Below are 15591 nucleotides of genomic sequence, written 5' to 3' on the forward strand. Positions count from 1 at the left end.
GGACTTCACAATTCATAAGATGCTTTCCTGATGCTGCTACATCCCCAGGCTTTATCTTGTTTGTGAGATACACAGTCTCAGTGGCAAGGTGCCTCTGCCTAAATGCTGTTGTTATCCAAAATCAGTAAGTAGAGAAACCTGTTGATATGTGTATGCTTTGAACACATTGATCACTCACAAACAGCTTTTGAGCACTAAGTGTCAAGAATCCACATGGGGAAGCCCAGTGGTGAGCAGTCACTCCGCTAATGATTATTCATTGAGTGTTTGAAGGAAATGACAGGGCAGGACAAGTCTAAGACATGAAAAATTAGTCAGGTTGGTCCTGAGAGACGCTCTACAAGCAGTAATTATGTCAAACCTCAGAACTTCTGACTGTTCTTTATGTGGCAGATCTTTTGCATTTTGTTTTCTTATTGCTTGAGTGAATACTAAGTATTGATGTTTTTTTTGATCCCCTTCACAGAAATTCAAATATAGTTGTGTAACTTTCACTTGTAGGTTGCTCCACTGTGATTTTTCTGTGCTAGACTGATGCCATAAGTACTGCTTCATCTTAGATCATGGACTAGCTTGAAGTATTTTTGTTCCAGCAGCTGGGTTCTTATAGCTCCACTGAATTTAATATTCTCTCACTGTGAGAGAGCAGGTTAAAAAGGAATGGAAGAGATGTTCCTAATTAAAGAAGAGAAATTAGAAAGAAAAGTCTCATATATTCCTTTGAATCCATCAACTGTAGCAATGCTAGAGTACTGAAGACATTTTTATGGAGATGCCTTTTTCCCCATCAACAGGCTCTAGCACAGGGAGTGCTCACTAAACATGCATCTGTTAATGAACAAGCTTGCAAGACAAGAGCCTGTTACTTGGGAAAGAGAACATGAAAAACTGAAAGTGGGAAAGACTCTGTTTTAACAGATCCCCACAGACAGGGATTCACCCACAAGGCAGTTATCAGACAAGATAGCTTTCAAAATTCCAGGCAGTTTTCCTGCCAATCCTTTGAGAAAAGTGTTACTCTGAATGGCTTTGTTGCATACAGTTACTGACAAGATTTCAATCATCTCATGTGACTTAAAAATGTAAGCTTAGTACTTGTAGTATTTGCACTAACAGGAAAAATGTTTTATGTAATGGCAATGAAATGAGCATGTATGTAAAGGTAATAAAAATCAACATAGACCTTTTAAAACTTTTTATAAGTTTCAAAAAGATTTTATGGGATGGTACCCAAAATGAATGAGAAAGAATTACTTGCTGATCTTTATGTCAGCAAAAAGTAATTTCTGATAAAACTTATTGAAAAATTTGTAATTCATTCCAGGTCAAAAATGCAGACTATGATTTCTCCCCTGCCAACTGATGTCAGCAATTGAAAGGTTTAATTTAGGGAAACAGCTAAAGGTCTTGCTTATTTTACAACTCAGTTTTTATGTAAATGGACTGACTCCTTCAAAGCATGATCAAATTGTCCAGCAGCATTTAGAGAATTTACATATATTTGTGCATGTGCGTGTGTGTTTAGTTGATAAATACATATTTAAACAGTTAATTTTCAAATTTTAAATTATCACTTCTGTCTTAAATTCTGGTATGCATAATATACTGAACAGAGATATTACCACTGCTTCTGGGGATCCTAACACAGAACAACATCTTTTCTCTAGTTTTACAGTTACTTTGTCCAGACTACTCCCAAAAACTTGAATAGGTATATGTGAAGAACTCTATTGTAGCAATTTATTCACTTATGTCTGTGCACTTTCTCAGAAGTGAAAAAAAAAAAAAGAGTTGAGGGAACTATTCATAATGGCAAAATGTAAAATTGTTTCCTTAGGTAATGTAAAATTCAAAGGGAAGAGCACCTGAAGGTTTTTCTCAGAATTGACCAATTGGAGGTGGCCATTCAGATTTGGGTTTTTTAAGCAGCAGATAAGCAGAATTATCATATCTTCTAGGAAAGTGAGGTTTGATTTATTTTTCTGATTTTGAAATGCTTTCTTACTCAGGATTATTGATGGACATGATCTGCTACCTTTACTTCAAGGAAAGGTTACTCAATCTAAGCATGAATTTCTCTTCCATTACTGCAATGCATATTTAAATGCAGTGCGCTGGCATCCAGGAAACAGTAAGTAAACTTGCCTGTTCACATTTTAAATATTTAATATAATTTTTATTGCAGCTTGAAAAGAACCAGGAGGAAGCCTTGGGCTATAGTGACAAAAAAGTTGTTTAAAATATCTAGCCTTTTTCTTTCTCTTTCACTTTTGTCTTTGCTGTTACATTCCTGCTCACCATTTCATTGTTTGACATTATTTTGTTATGTATTAATGTTAAATATAAATGCAGCACTGAGATCTATGGTATCCGAAAATGTCCTTTTTTTAAATCTTCATGATAGAGAGTTTGTGCAACAGAAGGAAGTTGTCAAGGTTGACTCTTACATTGTCCTAAAAATGCACAGGTAATAGGATGGTTTGCTGAATAACAGCACAAATATGATGTCGGCCTGGCCATTTTTGTTAGTCAGATAGCAAAATGTAGAAGAATCCCTAAGTCAAAGTCACAATTATCCAATAAATGAATATAGTATTACAGAGTTCCTTTTCATGCTTTTTATGAATGACATAATTCTACTTTGTAGGCCAAGGAAAAAAGCATTTCTCACTGATTTGTTCTTTTTTAACTAAGAGCTCACTCTTTCTAGTAGCACCTTCCACATTAACCAAGGCATATTTCCCTTTCTATAGAAATCTCTGTGCTGAATGAAGTTAAACACACATTTTGTCCCATCTCAGTTGACTTTGAAAATGATGACTTGTGTTACAGCTTCAAAATAATGATCCTAAACAATAAATAAGCTTTGGCTTATTTAAGTGTTGTGGGAAAGGACCTGTTTAATAGCTAATATACAAACTTAAAGTATTTGGAAACTCTGTCTTCTTGGTCATCTGTAGGCTGACTCTCTACCTGTCTTGGACTTTAAACTAGGAAAAGGGAAAATATTACCTATAATATTTATTTACCATTACTGTGCCTCTGTGTTTGATAAATAATCATAAGGAATAACCAAGCAATCTGACCTAGAACCATTTTGTATCTGGTGTTGGATGAAGTTATTCTGCATCCTAATGAGACAAGTGTGCAGAGAAGCTGTTTTTCTCAAACATATACCTTTGCAAGATTATATAACCCTTTATTTTTCACAGAAGGGGAATGTGATGGGAAATGATTGTGAGCAACAGTGGGGGACTAGTCTACTAGTCTAGTATTTACTTGATGAGCAGCAGCAATATAGAATGTGATTCATCCTTTCTCCAAGGCATTCAAATGATAAAGCCCACTCAGAACCTGGCAATGACATTTTCATAACAACGAGCTGGCTTTTGTATAGAAGGTTGTTGTGGTTTAATTCCAGACAGCAACTAAGTCTAACAGAGCCACTGTGTGTCTCTTTCTGGGATGGGGAAGAGAACTGGAAGGGTAAAAGTGAGAAAACTCATTGGCTGAGATAAAGATATTTTAATAGATAAAGCAAAAGCCACACGTGTCAGCAAAGCAAAACAAGAAATTCATTCATTATTTCCCACTAACAGGTAGGTCTTCAGACATCTCCGGGAAAGCTGGGCTCCATCACACATAATGATGACTTGGGAAAACAAATGTCATCACTGAATGTCTTCCCTTTCTTCTTAGTTTTGCAGCTTTCTATGCTGAACATGATGTCATTTGGTCTAGGATATGCCTTGGGTCAGTTGGGGTCAGCTGTCCCAGCAGAGCTGCCCCCAAGTGCTCCTGGTGCACCCCCAGCCTGCTCACTGGTGTGGTGGGGGAGAGGCAGAACAGCCTTGTCTTCTCAGTAATAAATAAAATCCCTCTTATCAACAGTGTTTTCAGCACAAATGCAAAACACAACCCCATATTAGCTACTGTGAAGAAAATTGGCTCTACTCCAGACAAAACAAGCACAAAGTGTTTTGCTATTCTGCCTTATCAGCTTACACTGTAGTGAGAGTAGACAATAGCCAGGTATTCCTCTTTACTGTCTTAGGTACCAGTCCTGTGTGAGGGCTTCACACCATGTTCATCATCTTCTGCTCTTCTCTGGTAATGGACCCTAACCCAAATGTCCAACTAGACTGCTCATTCCCTCATTAAACATGTAATTTGTATTAATTTCAAAGATGCATTTTTTAAAGAACAAAGGAACAACAGCTTAGAAGAAAAAGCTTACAACAGTTAAGGAAAATGTGATGTATGTATTTATTGATTAAGGTACAAGGTAGTGGTACATATATTGTGTATATGCACTTATTAATGCATCTATCATGAGATTTCATGCTATAATTATTTTCTGGGAAGTCTTAGTTTGCATATCAGTGACAGCTTGCATATTATGCTATTTTTTCTAGATGCTGAAAGTGTACTATTAGCTTTAAACCTCAGGAAATACTCAGCTAAATTCTGCTTAACTATTTGGTTCCTTTTTAACTCCATCACCCCACATTTCCCTTAGTAACTCCATTTTTGTCACTATTAGATTTTCACTGTGCTTCAATCCAGACCCTGTTATTTTTGGTTTAATTTTTGACTTTTACATATATATATGAAATAGGCAAATGCAGTGTACATTAAAATTTTGCTAGCTGAACATCTTTCCCTTGCAAGAGTCTAGTCTGACTTAAGCAAGCATTTTTCTCTCATCACTGAGGGAAGGTCAGAAACTTCAGAGTGAACAATTACCATTTTGCATTTATATATTTAGAGGCTAAGAGTTCCTCATAACCAAATCAATACACATCTTCATTAAGTTATATTAGTTAGGTCAGTTATTGCATTCACAATGTACTTTCCCCTTGATCAGTCCTTTGAAGGAGCTTTTAGAGGATGTGTGCTATGCAGTGATCTTCTCAAACAAGTCTGCAGAATTTAAACCTTGTGCCTTCTACAGAATTGTGTGGAAAATAATCTCTTGGGGTTTTTTTCTCTTTTCTTTGTCTTTATCAACCACAGAAATAAGCTAACACCATTTTTTTTCATGTCACTTTGACTCACATTTCACCTCATGCTGGAATATAATGCACATAATTCTTCACATTCTGAATTTTAAAAAATGAATGAAATATCAGGCAATTTTCTTGTGCTCTCACAGACTTGTGCATGCTGGTGCTTCACAGAATCACAGAGTTACAGAATAAGTTGAATTGGAAAGGACTCACAAGTATCATTGAGTCTAACTTGTAATTTCCTTGGAAGCAGCCATGATATATAGTCCTAGTTCTTGAAGGATGATTTCCTGTTATTTTGAAACCTTATAAATACTTGTAATTTAATATATCTGTTAAAAAGACAGAGAGGAAGACATGTAAAAAAGTAAAGTGGTTTCCCATTATCAGTACTTCTTCTCCACAGCTGCTTGGTATATCATAGAAATATGATAATAGAAATATACCAATATATAAAAAAAACCCACTGCATTTTCTTTCTTCCTAGTAGGGTGTAATAACCTTGTTTTTTTAAAGCATTGAGTAATTCTTTTAATCATTAAGCATTTATATTGGAAATAAAACAGATGTAGGATCTGCCTTTACTTTCTTCAGCTGAGCCACCCTAAGTTTTGTGTTGCTTTCTGTGATGTATGCCAGATGATGCTTTGGCCTGTTTTAAGTCTGATCACATGTTCTTCTGCTTGAGCAAGTTGACCAGTACTTTTGTATTTGCTAACTTTATAATTTAGCATAACTGAGCGCTAAAAAACTACCAAGAGCTCTGTCTCCAGAATATTACTGGCATATGAATCAGTTCTACTAAAAATGCATTGCTATGACAACTTAATTATAAGGGGAGGATTAATCAGATACACAGCAAATCTACAGTTGAATGAAACGTCATCTTTCAGGTTGCACTGATTGTGTGCAAAATTTTAATTTGATAAGGAGGAAATATATTGTAATACTGCATAATAAATATTGAGAAATATAATGCAATACAGTCTGCATTATAAAGAAATAATGATCTTCACAGTATTTTCATACTGATAAAAATATACTAATGTTTCTGATGAATGCTAGAGTGACTTCACTAGCAGCACTTCACTTTTTCTATTTCAAAATGGATTTAGCTATTCAGTGGAATATGTCATTCAGAAAACAAAAGACAAGGAGATTTTCTATGGGAAGTTCAATTGAAGCAGACTACACTGCAACACCAAACTAGCTTATTGTGCAAATATAATGACTTTTAAAGACAGTAGAAATTCACTGAAAAGATTTATATGGAAATTAACAAACAAGATACATTTCAATTAGTGTTCATATTGACTTTCTTGAATGTTGTGAACTACCTCAATTACTGAAATTATTTCAGTCAAATTCACCAATGAGGGATTCTCTCTGTAATATCACAGAATTCAAAGCTATTCTGATTCTTGGCTGTTGCAATGTTCTCCAGCATCCAACAGTATTTCATGAGATGTATTTTGTTCTATGGCTAGGGGTTATAGGTCCTTCCTAGTAATGAATTTAGCCTTTTTCTACATTTTCAGCTGTAAAAATTGAAGGTGAAAAACAAATAAAAAGTAAATGAGAGAAATATTTTGGTTTGTAGTTTTCAGACTGAATATATAGGATAAATGTACCAGAAAAGCTTTTTGAGTTTTTAAAGAGGTTCCTCCAGATTTAGTTTGACTAAAAACATTGGAATCATAATAAAAAGAGGACAAAGCATGAAAAATCAGAAGGGTCATTTTGTAACAGTTTCTGGTTTGGACAAGTGCAACCTTTCTTGTGAAACTGAGTTAAAATAAGACCTGTTTCTGAAGAAATTAAACATGAGAAATATCTTCCACTTTTCCTTAACATCTCAAAAGCCCAATGTTATTAATGCCTTAAAGGGTAGTAAAGGGTACCTTATAAATTAAGGGGGCTTGCATTATTTATGGTGCCATTCTTAGCTTATTTTTTTGTAATATCCCATTCAGTGTTAATAGTTAAAAATTGTGAAATGAATTCATATGCTTAAAACACTGGCTGGAGAGCACAATATTGTAATCAGAGTAAAAACACAGGAGTTGGAGTTTAGACAAGTAAAAGAAACTGGAAAATTTCTACAAAGCTCTGGAACCAGCTTGAAGTGCTTTCTCTGCTGTCAAGTTCTCAGTGTGAGGGTGGGTGAATCTAGTGGTTGTCTCTAGCAAACAGAAATGCATTAATGTGTATTTAAGGGAAATTTTGGAGTGTTATGTGGTGCCAAAACACTTGTTTGTAAATGCCTGTCCTGCCTTGTTTGGTCCTCTTAGTGCATCTAAGAAATATAATTATGCAAACATCCACCAAATATGTGAACACTTCTCTTTGCTCTGAATTAGAAAATATTAGAGTTTTTCCTTAGTACTTGATATTTTAAAGATATGTCTTAATATTGCTTCAACTTTCTGAATATAAATGAGAAATTTCAAATAATGCATTCTCTAAAGCCATATAAGCTTCTTTTTTATTACTTTCTTAGTAATAACAGAAGAATTTTTCAGTGTATTCTTTACCATAGGTTGAACAAATGCTTCAGCAGCTTCATTTGTAAGATGTGGGATGTGCTTGTCATACACAGAAGACCCATTGGCAGAACCCATACCCTTGCCTAACTTTTTCCTGCTCTTTTTCCTTGCTTCCCTGAGGAGCTTTTTCCATTTACAGTGTATTTCTCTGTGGGGAACAAAGGACTTAGAAGAAGTTGTTACAGATTAGTAAAGGCTCACATTGACCCTGAAAATGCCAACAGTTACAGTTGCTTTCATTGCCTTAACAGTACAAAGGAAGATAAATTTAATAGAAGCTTGATCCAGAAATTTCTTCTTTTGCACAACATCTTCAAAGGAGAGATACTACCACATGACTTCCACTGCTGTCAAGGAAACATTTTGTTTCCTTACAAAGAAACATCTTCTTTTTCATCTGATCACACCAACCTTGTATCTTTTCTCAGAAAATTAGCGATGAGAAAAGATATTACAGAAAGAATAAACATTTAAAGGAGTAAAACTTTCTTATTGTCACAAAAATTCTAGATTTCTAGTTAGAAAGAATAGACCTTTTCATCAGTTGTAGTAAAATTGATTCAGGAATATTTTTGGTTTAGAGGGCTGTTCCCCCAGTGAAGGACCATGGTAAATGACCCTTGACAGAGGCATTATACACATAGATCATATCAGAGTACTTTTTCTTTGTATTAAAATAGAAACCATAACATACTGGTTTATTGAATTCAAAATATCTTGACCTAAATTAATAATGTTTGTAGTGAACATGAAGAGGTTGACAGGTTTCAGTGATCATATAATAGCAAAGGCATTTAAAGTAGATAATTTAGTGCTATTTGAACTTCAGCTTTAATGGTTTGCTCTCAGATATTTTATTATACACTTGTGATGTGTACAAAAGAAAAATTTTAATGGATTTTTTCTGCATACTCCACAGCCAACACTTAAATAAAAAAAGGTATCTGAGAGCAACTGTCTGATATATTTTAATTTATATATAAATTTAGCAGTAGTCAAAACAACAACCATATAAAATACTAGGTAAAAATGCAGTACAACTTTCAAAACTTAATTTCAGCAGTCCAAGTAGCATTAACAGTGAGTCTTTAACAATATCTGGAGCATTATAGTTCCAAAAATATCTATAGCTCAATGTTGGATTTGAGCCTGCAGCATTTTTCATGTTACATTCAGAACATAGCGCTGATTCATCCTGATTTTAAAGTCGGATTCAAATGGCATCTGTTGTCTTAGGCAATGTTCTTCAAGGGAAGTGGTTAATGTATGCACAACCCACGTGGAGCATTCTGTGTACCACAGCCTCTAACCTCATATTAGTCCTCCTAGAAAATAAAGCAAACCATATGTTTATTAAAGAAATTCCCTGGAAACTTGACTGTCAATAGTGAGGTGACTTCTCAGTACGGCATAAAAAGAGCCTGCCATGAAAGGCAGAAGAAATAAACATAGAAGAAAACAGTGAATATTTGCAGGATACATGCACTTGGGCAATGCTATGGTGGAGGCCAGTGTGCAATCTGTGGATTATGTGCACTCTGTACCATGTAATTGCTTCTAAATTTAAGTTCTGATCAGTACTTTGGACCAAAAACACAAGCAGAATTACTCAGTAATCAGTGAAACTGTTCTCAGCCTGAGAAAAGCTCACATCTCAGTAAAAGAGTGGTCTTTTTGTTGCTTTCAGACCATTTTATGTGGTCTCAAAATATTACAGGGTATGTAACACATTGAATTTTTCAAGTATATTAAGGCAATTATAGTTTCCTAAAACTAAAAATAAGGGGGGAAAAAGCCCACAGCAAAGCATCAAACAGATTTCTATGACTTGTTACTTGTGTCTTTCTTAGTACAGAAATTTTGTAGTGGATTTGCATGAAAGCTTTTTGAAACTTCAAGCTTTTTCACTTGTAGTTTTTTATCATAGTTCTTTCAATTACCTCCTAGTAGAAAAGCAAATTAGGTGAAATAGTATAGAATAGGTTCCTGCACATTGTGACATTTTTCACATTTAGTCAGAGTTTTAACCCCAAATGTATTGAAAATAATTCTTCAAATGCATTCACTTGTATTGAGGAGAATTTTATAGTCTCAAATTTGTAGGACTCTAAGGTAAACATTTCTGAGACTCAATTATTCAGTCCTCTTCAAGACTGACATTTTAGAGCCAAATAGGTTTCCAGCATTAACAGTACAAGGAAGAAGTTAGAAATCATGGTTCATTCACAACATTAAAAGTCAACAAGACTATAAAACCTCAATAAAGATAATGAAAATTTAGTACTTAGAATTATCACTAATGCAATAAAGAAAGGGTGACCCTTTTAGTATTAAGAAATATTAGTCATCCTTAAGATAATTTTGTCATTATGTGCTAATTTTTCATGTACAACCTGATACCTGTCTGTTGAACATTTATTTTTAAATGGTATTATATCACAGAAGCAAGATTCTCAATCATCTCACTTGCTCAGTGAACAGTCTTCAAGACTCCACAGAATCTTCAGGATTAACTTAATTATATTATCTGGGCTCTCTTCAATGCCATAGGATGTTTACACGCAATTTTCCAGTCTGAAAGTCTTCTCTTTCTGTATGGTCCTTTTTGGTGACAAACAGAGACTGAATCTCAGTCCTAAAAGATTCTAGTTACCTTAGCATTAGTTCATATCCTTGACAGCAAAACTACTTAGTCCCAATGCTTTATAGTGTGGACTCAAAACCACACTCTTGATTACTGTGTTTTTGATAATTCCACTTTGAACTCTCTATTCTAACTCTTTAAAGAATTGAAATTTTGGAAGATTTTAGTTGATTCACATGGCTTTGTTTTTTTGTTTGGTTTTTGTTGTTGATTTTTGGTTGATTGGTTGATGGGTTTTTTTACAAAGTTCCCCTCCTATTCCTATCCAATGCCAAACTCCAAATACTTTATGTTTCAAAAGCCAGTATTGTCCATTAATCTCTTGGTGAAGCTGCTAGAATAGTGCCATGATACATAAACATAAAGCTAATTAGAGAGAGGTAATAACAAAGTATAAATGGTTTAATGAAGATTTTGACTTTAGCAGTATGAAAGTATAAGACTGAAATATTAGACAAGAAAGTGTGAGTCAATAAATCTACCTGAGTGAAGACTTACTTATTCTCTGAAAATAGTGTCTCAAAACTCTGGAATTTCTTCTGAATGCAATTTTAGAGTGTTCTTGGATGCTCTGGAAAGCATTAAAATTAGGATTCATTAGTTCTTTATGACCACAGTGTCTTAGGACTGCAAATCCTTTAGTTACAGCAGGGTCTAAGTTCACTTTATCCTACAGCTGATCATGGAGGCACTTTCATGTGCTTTCTCTACTTCTTCATCTCTCAAATTATTCCAGTCTAGCAAGTGGGATTTTGTTGCAACTACATTGCTGTTTGCTTTTGATCAGCTGTTACCTTTCTGTCTCAGACATGGTTAGGTTGTTTCACGGAAAAAGTAAATTCTTGTCTACTGTAAATAGACTGTGAGTTTTAAGGCATTGATACAAAAATGGAGTTTGCTGTGCTGTAGGATATCCCTTTCTGTTTTATGCAGCATATCTAAATTAGAAGCTAAAACAACTATTTTGTTAATATATATATATTTGCATCAGGTGCAAATATATATGTATATGAGATCATAGTTTTAGTGTCTGATTTCTCAAATATAATTATGATTCATAAATATTATATAAATATATAATATTATATTATAGAAATATTACATACCTATTAAAAATATTATATAAAAGTTTTAGATTTTGACTTATATCCATAGAGGATGATACTGATAGCTCTATAACACTGAATGGTGGATTGCTTGCAGTATTTTTAGTTGACAATGATTTTTTTATTCTGAAAAACAATGTAATTGTTACTAAAATCAATTTTAGCTGTAGCCAGAGGCTCTACGACCACAGACCTTTATGATTCAGAAACAACTGGAGCTATTGAACATTCTGGTCACTTTTGAAAAGGCAACTTAGAAGAAAGCCAGAGATTAAATAAAACTTACCCTTTTTTTCCCAGACAAAGCCAGTTTCATCAGTGAGGTCTATCTGTATGTATGCTGTGAAGGCATGAGTTTATGTGCAAGTATGAGGACAAATACATGTTTCACAGAAGTGAAGATGAATTTAATTATGAGAGGGAAGTTTTGCCTTAAAGTTGGAAATTTCTTAAAAAAACCTAAATATCATATGGAATCTTTTATCCTAACAGAGCTGATCAGAATAAGAAGACCAAAGGTAGAACCAAGAAAATAAGGGAGAGAGAAAAATGTGGCTATTATATCATGCTGAAACTGAGATTTTGTATAACTGTCTTCTTTTCAAAACAAATACAGAGGACATGTAAAAATGTTTTTGAGTCCTGTTTGCAATGGTCACTCTTAAACTTTGAAGGAAGACTGAACTTCATACATTATTTTAATTTTCCTTCTCTAATTTTATGTTTTGAGTAAGGAAAATATTAGTAATCTGATGCATTCTTTAGTAGCAGAAAATAAATTATGTGATTTTAAATCGGCATTATAATAAAATTAAATCAATTTAAAAATGAATTATGATATTTGAAATATTTGGATAATGATATTTGAATTTTTCAAAATTTACCAGTTTTTTAGCAACTATATTCTATTGGATATTAGACTTTTACAGTTTTCAGATTTATCCTGAAAATACTGCGAAGTGCTTTAATAAACTTATTTTAGCACAAGATTAAGTACTGAACACAAATGTCTCAGCTCAGTTTCACGGTCAATGGAAACATAATCAGTGTGTGGGTAGAAAAGCAATTGGGAATTACAAAAAATCGTACAAGAATGCATGTTGTTTTCTCATATGCTTCAGTTCATTCAACTCTGCTCTAGTGGAGCTGTTGGTTCATTTTAAGGTTCTGGTGATTTCAAGAATGCTGAGTAGCACCAAATACCAGGACTGTGTTGTGGCAACAGAGGGCTGGCTTAGAAAACCATTCTGGTATTTACAGAGAGGCTATAATAATCAAGAAAAAGGTGGCGAAATATGCTTTAAATGAATTTGGGAACATGATACTATATAGATTATACAAAGCCTGTACCTCCTGACAATTATCAAAGGCCTAATTTTTCCCCCCTTTTATATTACCAGAATATTTGAGGTCTCCAGATTGGAAGTGTTTAATATCTACCAGTGGTTTTAAATGGTGATGACATACTGATTTTTTAAAAAAATTAGCCAAACCAAGCCAAACCAAAAAATAACACTGAACTAAGATCTGAGAAGTATATTTGAATGTTTTGCAACAAGTGGAACAGGTGGAACTAAAAAAAATAAATGTGCCACTTGTACTTCAGAAAATATTTTTGAGTATTAACTTTCAGAGCATTTAATCCATAGGAAGTGTTTGTATTTGGAAGATAGAAAATATGAAAAAATCATCATTACTCTCTTTAACACATCTTACATGACAAAAAGTTACAGATTGTATCTCTTAATCAAGAAAATTAAGTATAGATTATTTGAATGTTTTAAAGTATTATTCCATTAGTGGGTATTTTTCAGCCTAAGATGTTGGCAAGTGATTACAAGGACAATGTCTATATGTCAAGCTTGATAAATCTGTCTTATTGCCATGGCATGGAAAAGTCAGAAACAGGTTCTGCCCCATTAACATGTGAACCTTAGAGCTTGGCTGAGCCTGACAATGAAGTCTCTGCCTGGACACACAAGAACAGTTCCCATGATAATTATACTTGGTATTTTCTAAGTAATTTCAGGCAATTTGTTCTCTTTGTAGACCAAACTGACCTCAAATATTTTTTTTTGCCACACTGCATTGTTAGACTTTGCATTTCAGTTGCTACATACTTGCAAAAGCTGTGTGAGGACACGTTGTATCTCAGGGATGTAGAGGAGAATCTTTAGGAAGGCTTAAACTATCTACATTCTTGGACATCTGTACAGCTGTGTAAAATGTCTGTATATGGGTATCTTACTGTTCCTGTAAATTTTCATCTGGTCTTACAGAGCTAGTTGTGGAAGCAGATAGTCTTTTTTATGCTTAACCTTTTAGGTCTTATGTTTGATAGATGAGTAGTGATCCAAAGTTCTGAAGTTAAAACTAGACAAATCTATGAGAATCAGCAGGAAAGGCAAAGTTTTCAAAGTGAGGGTGAAGATTTGGATGACAGGTAAATTGTTTAGCAGGTCCATTTGCCTGGCCTGACTATCACTTGAATGCATTTTGGTTGGTAGATTTCCTGTTCTTTAATCCTAACTGAATTTCAGATTCCTTTTTTTGTCTTCAGAGTCTAAGTGCCAAGACCTGAGTTAGGAATTCCCTCTGAGTATCAGTAAAAAGCTTGAGACTTTAATCTTGGACATGTTCAGAGTAAATGACAGCTAGTTAGAGACTTCTTTGGAAATGTTATAGAAAGTGTGTTTTAATTAATTACAAGATGAAATAGAGGTAAATGACTGTCAGTGTGCAGTGCACTATAGTATGAAGGAAGGATTATTGAAAACCACTGCTGAATGCTAAACTAAACCTGGTTTACAGCTGAAAATAATTAATTTAATCCATTTTCTTTTCCATTGCAATGGATAAGGAATATGTGTAAGGTTATTTGCTTTGTGAAGAACAACATAAAAATGCTTAGAAGGGGCCATGGTAGCGAATAAAATAGAAAAACATTTCTGAGTCTTTCCTGTTGCCATTACTATTCTCACAGATTTTATTAGGTGTATTTTCACAAAAAAAACAGCTAAAATTGAGAGGTGGAGACTGAGTTTGGAAAACTATGAATTAAAAATTTAATGTAAGATTCAACAGTCCAGAAACAGCTACCAGTATGCAGATATTTCTATTTCACAATATCATGTCATCACTCTAAACTGCAGTGAGGAGGGAGGGCATATATAAAATTTATATCTGTCATGTAGTGCCAAAAGCACTTTCAGTTGTTCTGAGAAGGTACAATGTGTAACTGAATGACTTCAGACTGCAAACAGTTTTATATTTTATTTATTTATATCACTTAAAATAAGAGGTTAGAGCCCTTAAAGAAAACTATAATGTATGGCAACATACTGTTAGAACAGTAAAAAGGTGTATTTTATGCTCAAGGATAAAGCTTTCTTTGTTTAACTTGTCTTTGTAATTGTCTTGCTTAACATTTCTTGAACCTCATTGTGCCACAAGAAGTCATATTAGATGTTTGTATTAATTTATAAGTGCCCTCTTCCAAGATACTTTGAGGCTTGTTAAAATCATTACATTGAATTATACAGTTAGTAAAAAATAAAAGATCAAACCAAAGGCAAGAAACATGTTTTCTATCCCCTCATTCACAGCAGTGGTCTACATACTGTGCTTGAGAAACTGGAGGGGAAAAAAATGCCACCAGTATTCCTTTTCCAACTGATGTATCATCAAAACCCCTGGTCCTTCTTGACACTGCCTGAAGTTCTATCACTTTTGTCTTTTTTATACAAAAATCTGTAAGAAAGTGCAGCACAGATAATGAAGGACAGTGGCTGGAGTTCTGAGGTCCATTGCTGCATTCTTCTAGTTTGAGATGAACTCACCCCACAGCTGATTCCATCTCAGCTGAGCACTGTGGGCATTGTGTAGGACTATCCTGTGCTGATGAATCTCTCCAGAAGGCCCAAGAGCTGGGACGGGCTTTGTTCAAAGGCTGCACCCAGGTCCACACATCATACAGAGCAAAAGCACCTGGATTTACCTGGATATATTTAGTATGCCAGGTATACATATAAATGTATATGCCATAAGAAGCAAAGGTAAGAAGATATTAGAGCTGAGTTACTTAGGAATGTATGTTTGGAGGGAGAGGATGTTGCTAAGCAGACATGAGTTTAATCTTCAGGGTAGTAAGATGTGAATGCTGAAGACTGATTTCTCCACAAGGCAGAGTTGTCCAGTGAAGAGGACAGTTAGACTTGGTAAAACTTGATTCGGGTAGCTTATTCCTTTAGGCCTTGAGACAACATTAAATAAACTCCTCACAGTAT

The 15591-nt window shown here is 34.4% G+C and overlaps 1 protein-coding gene across 11 annotated transcripts in view; it reads left to right on the top strand.

Annotated features, from left to right (window-relative positions):
* Positions 1-15591, top strand: part of STS (steroid sulfatase) — a 108917-nt gene that overhangs the window by 78263 nt on the left and 15063 nt on the right. For all 11 annotated transcript variants that reach the window (XM_085584015.1, XM_085584026.1, XM_085584084.1 and 8 more), the window contains one exon: positions 2010-2131. In XM_085584015.1, coding sequence (XP_085440141.1) covers positions 2010-2131 — 122 coding nt within the window. The remainder of the gene's footprint in view (positions 1-2009; positions 2132-15591) is intronic.

The sequence above is a fragment of the Lonchura striata genome, chromosome 1 (genome assembly GCF_050655825.1).
Source record: "Lonchura striata isolate lonStrDom1 chromosome 1, ASM5065582v1, whole genome shotgun sequence".
Taxonomy (NCBI): domain Eukaryota; kingdom Metazoa; phylum Chordata; class Aves; order Passeriformes; family Estrildidae; genus Lonchura; species Lonchura striata.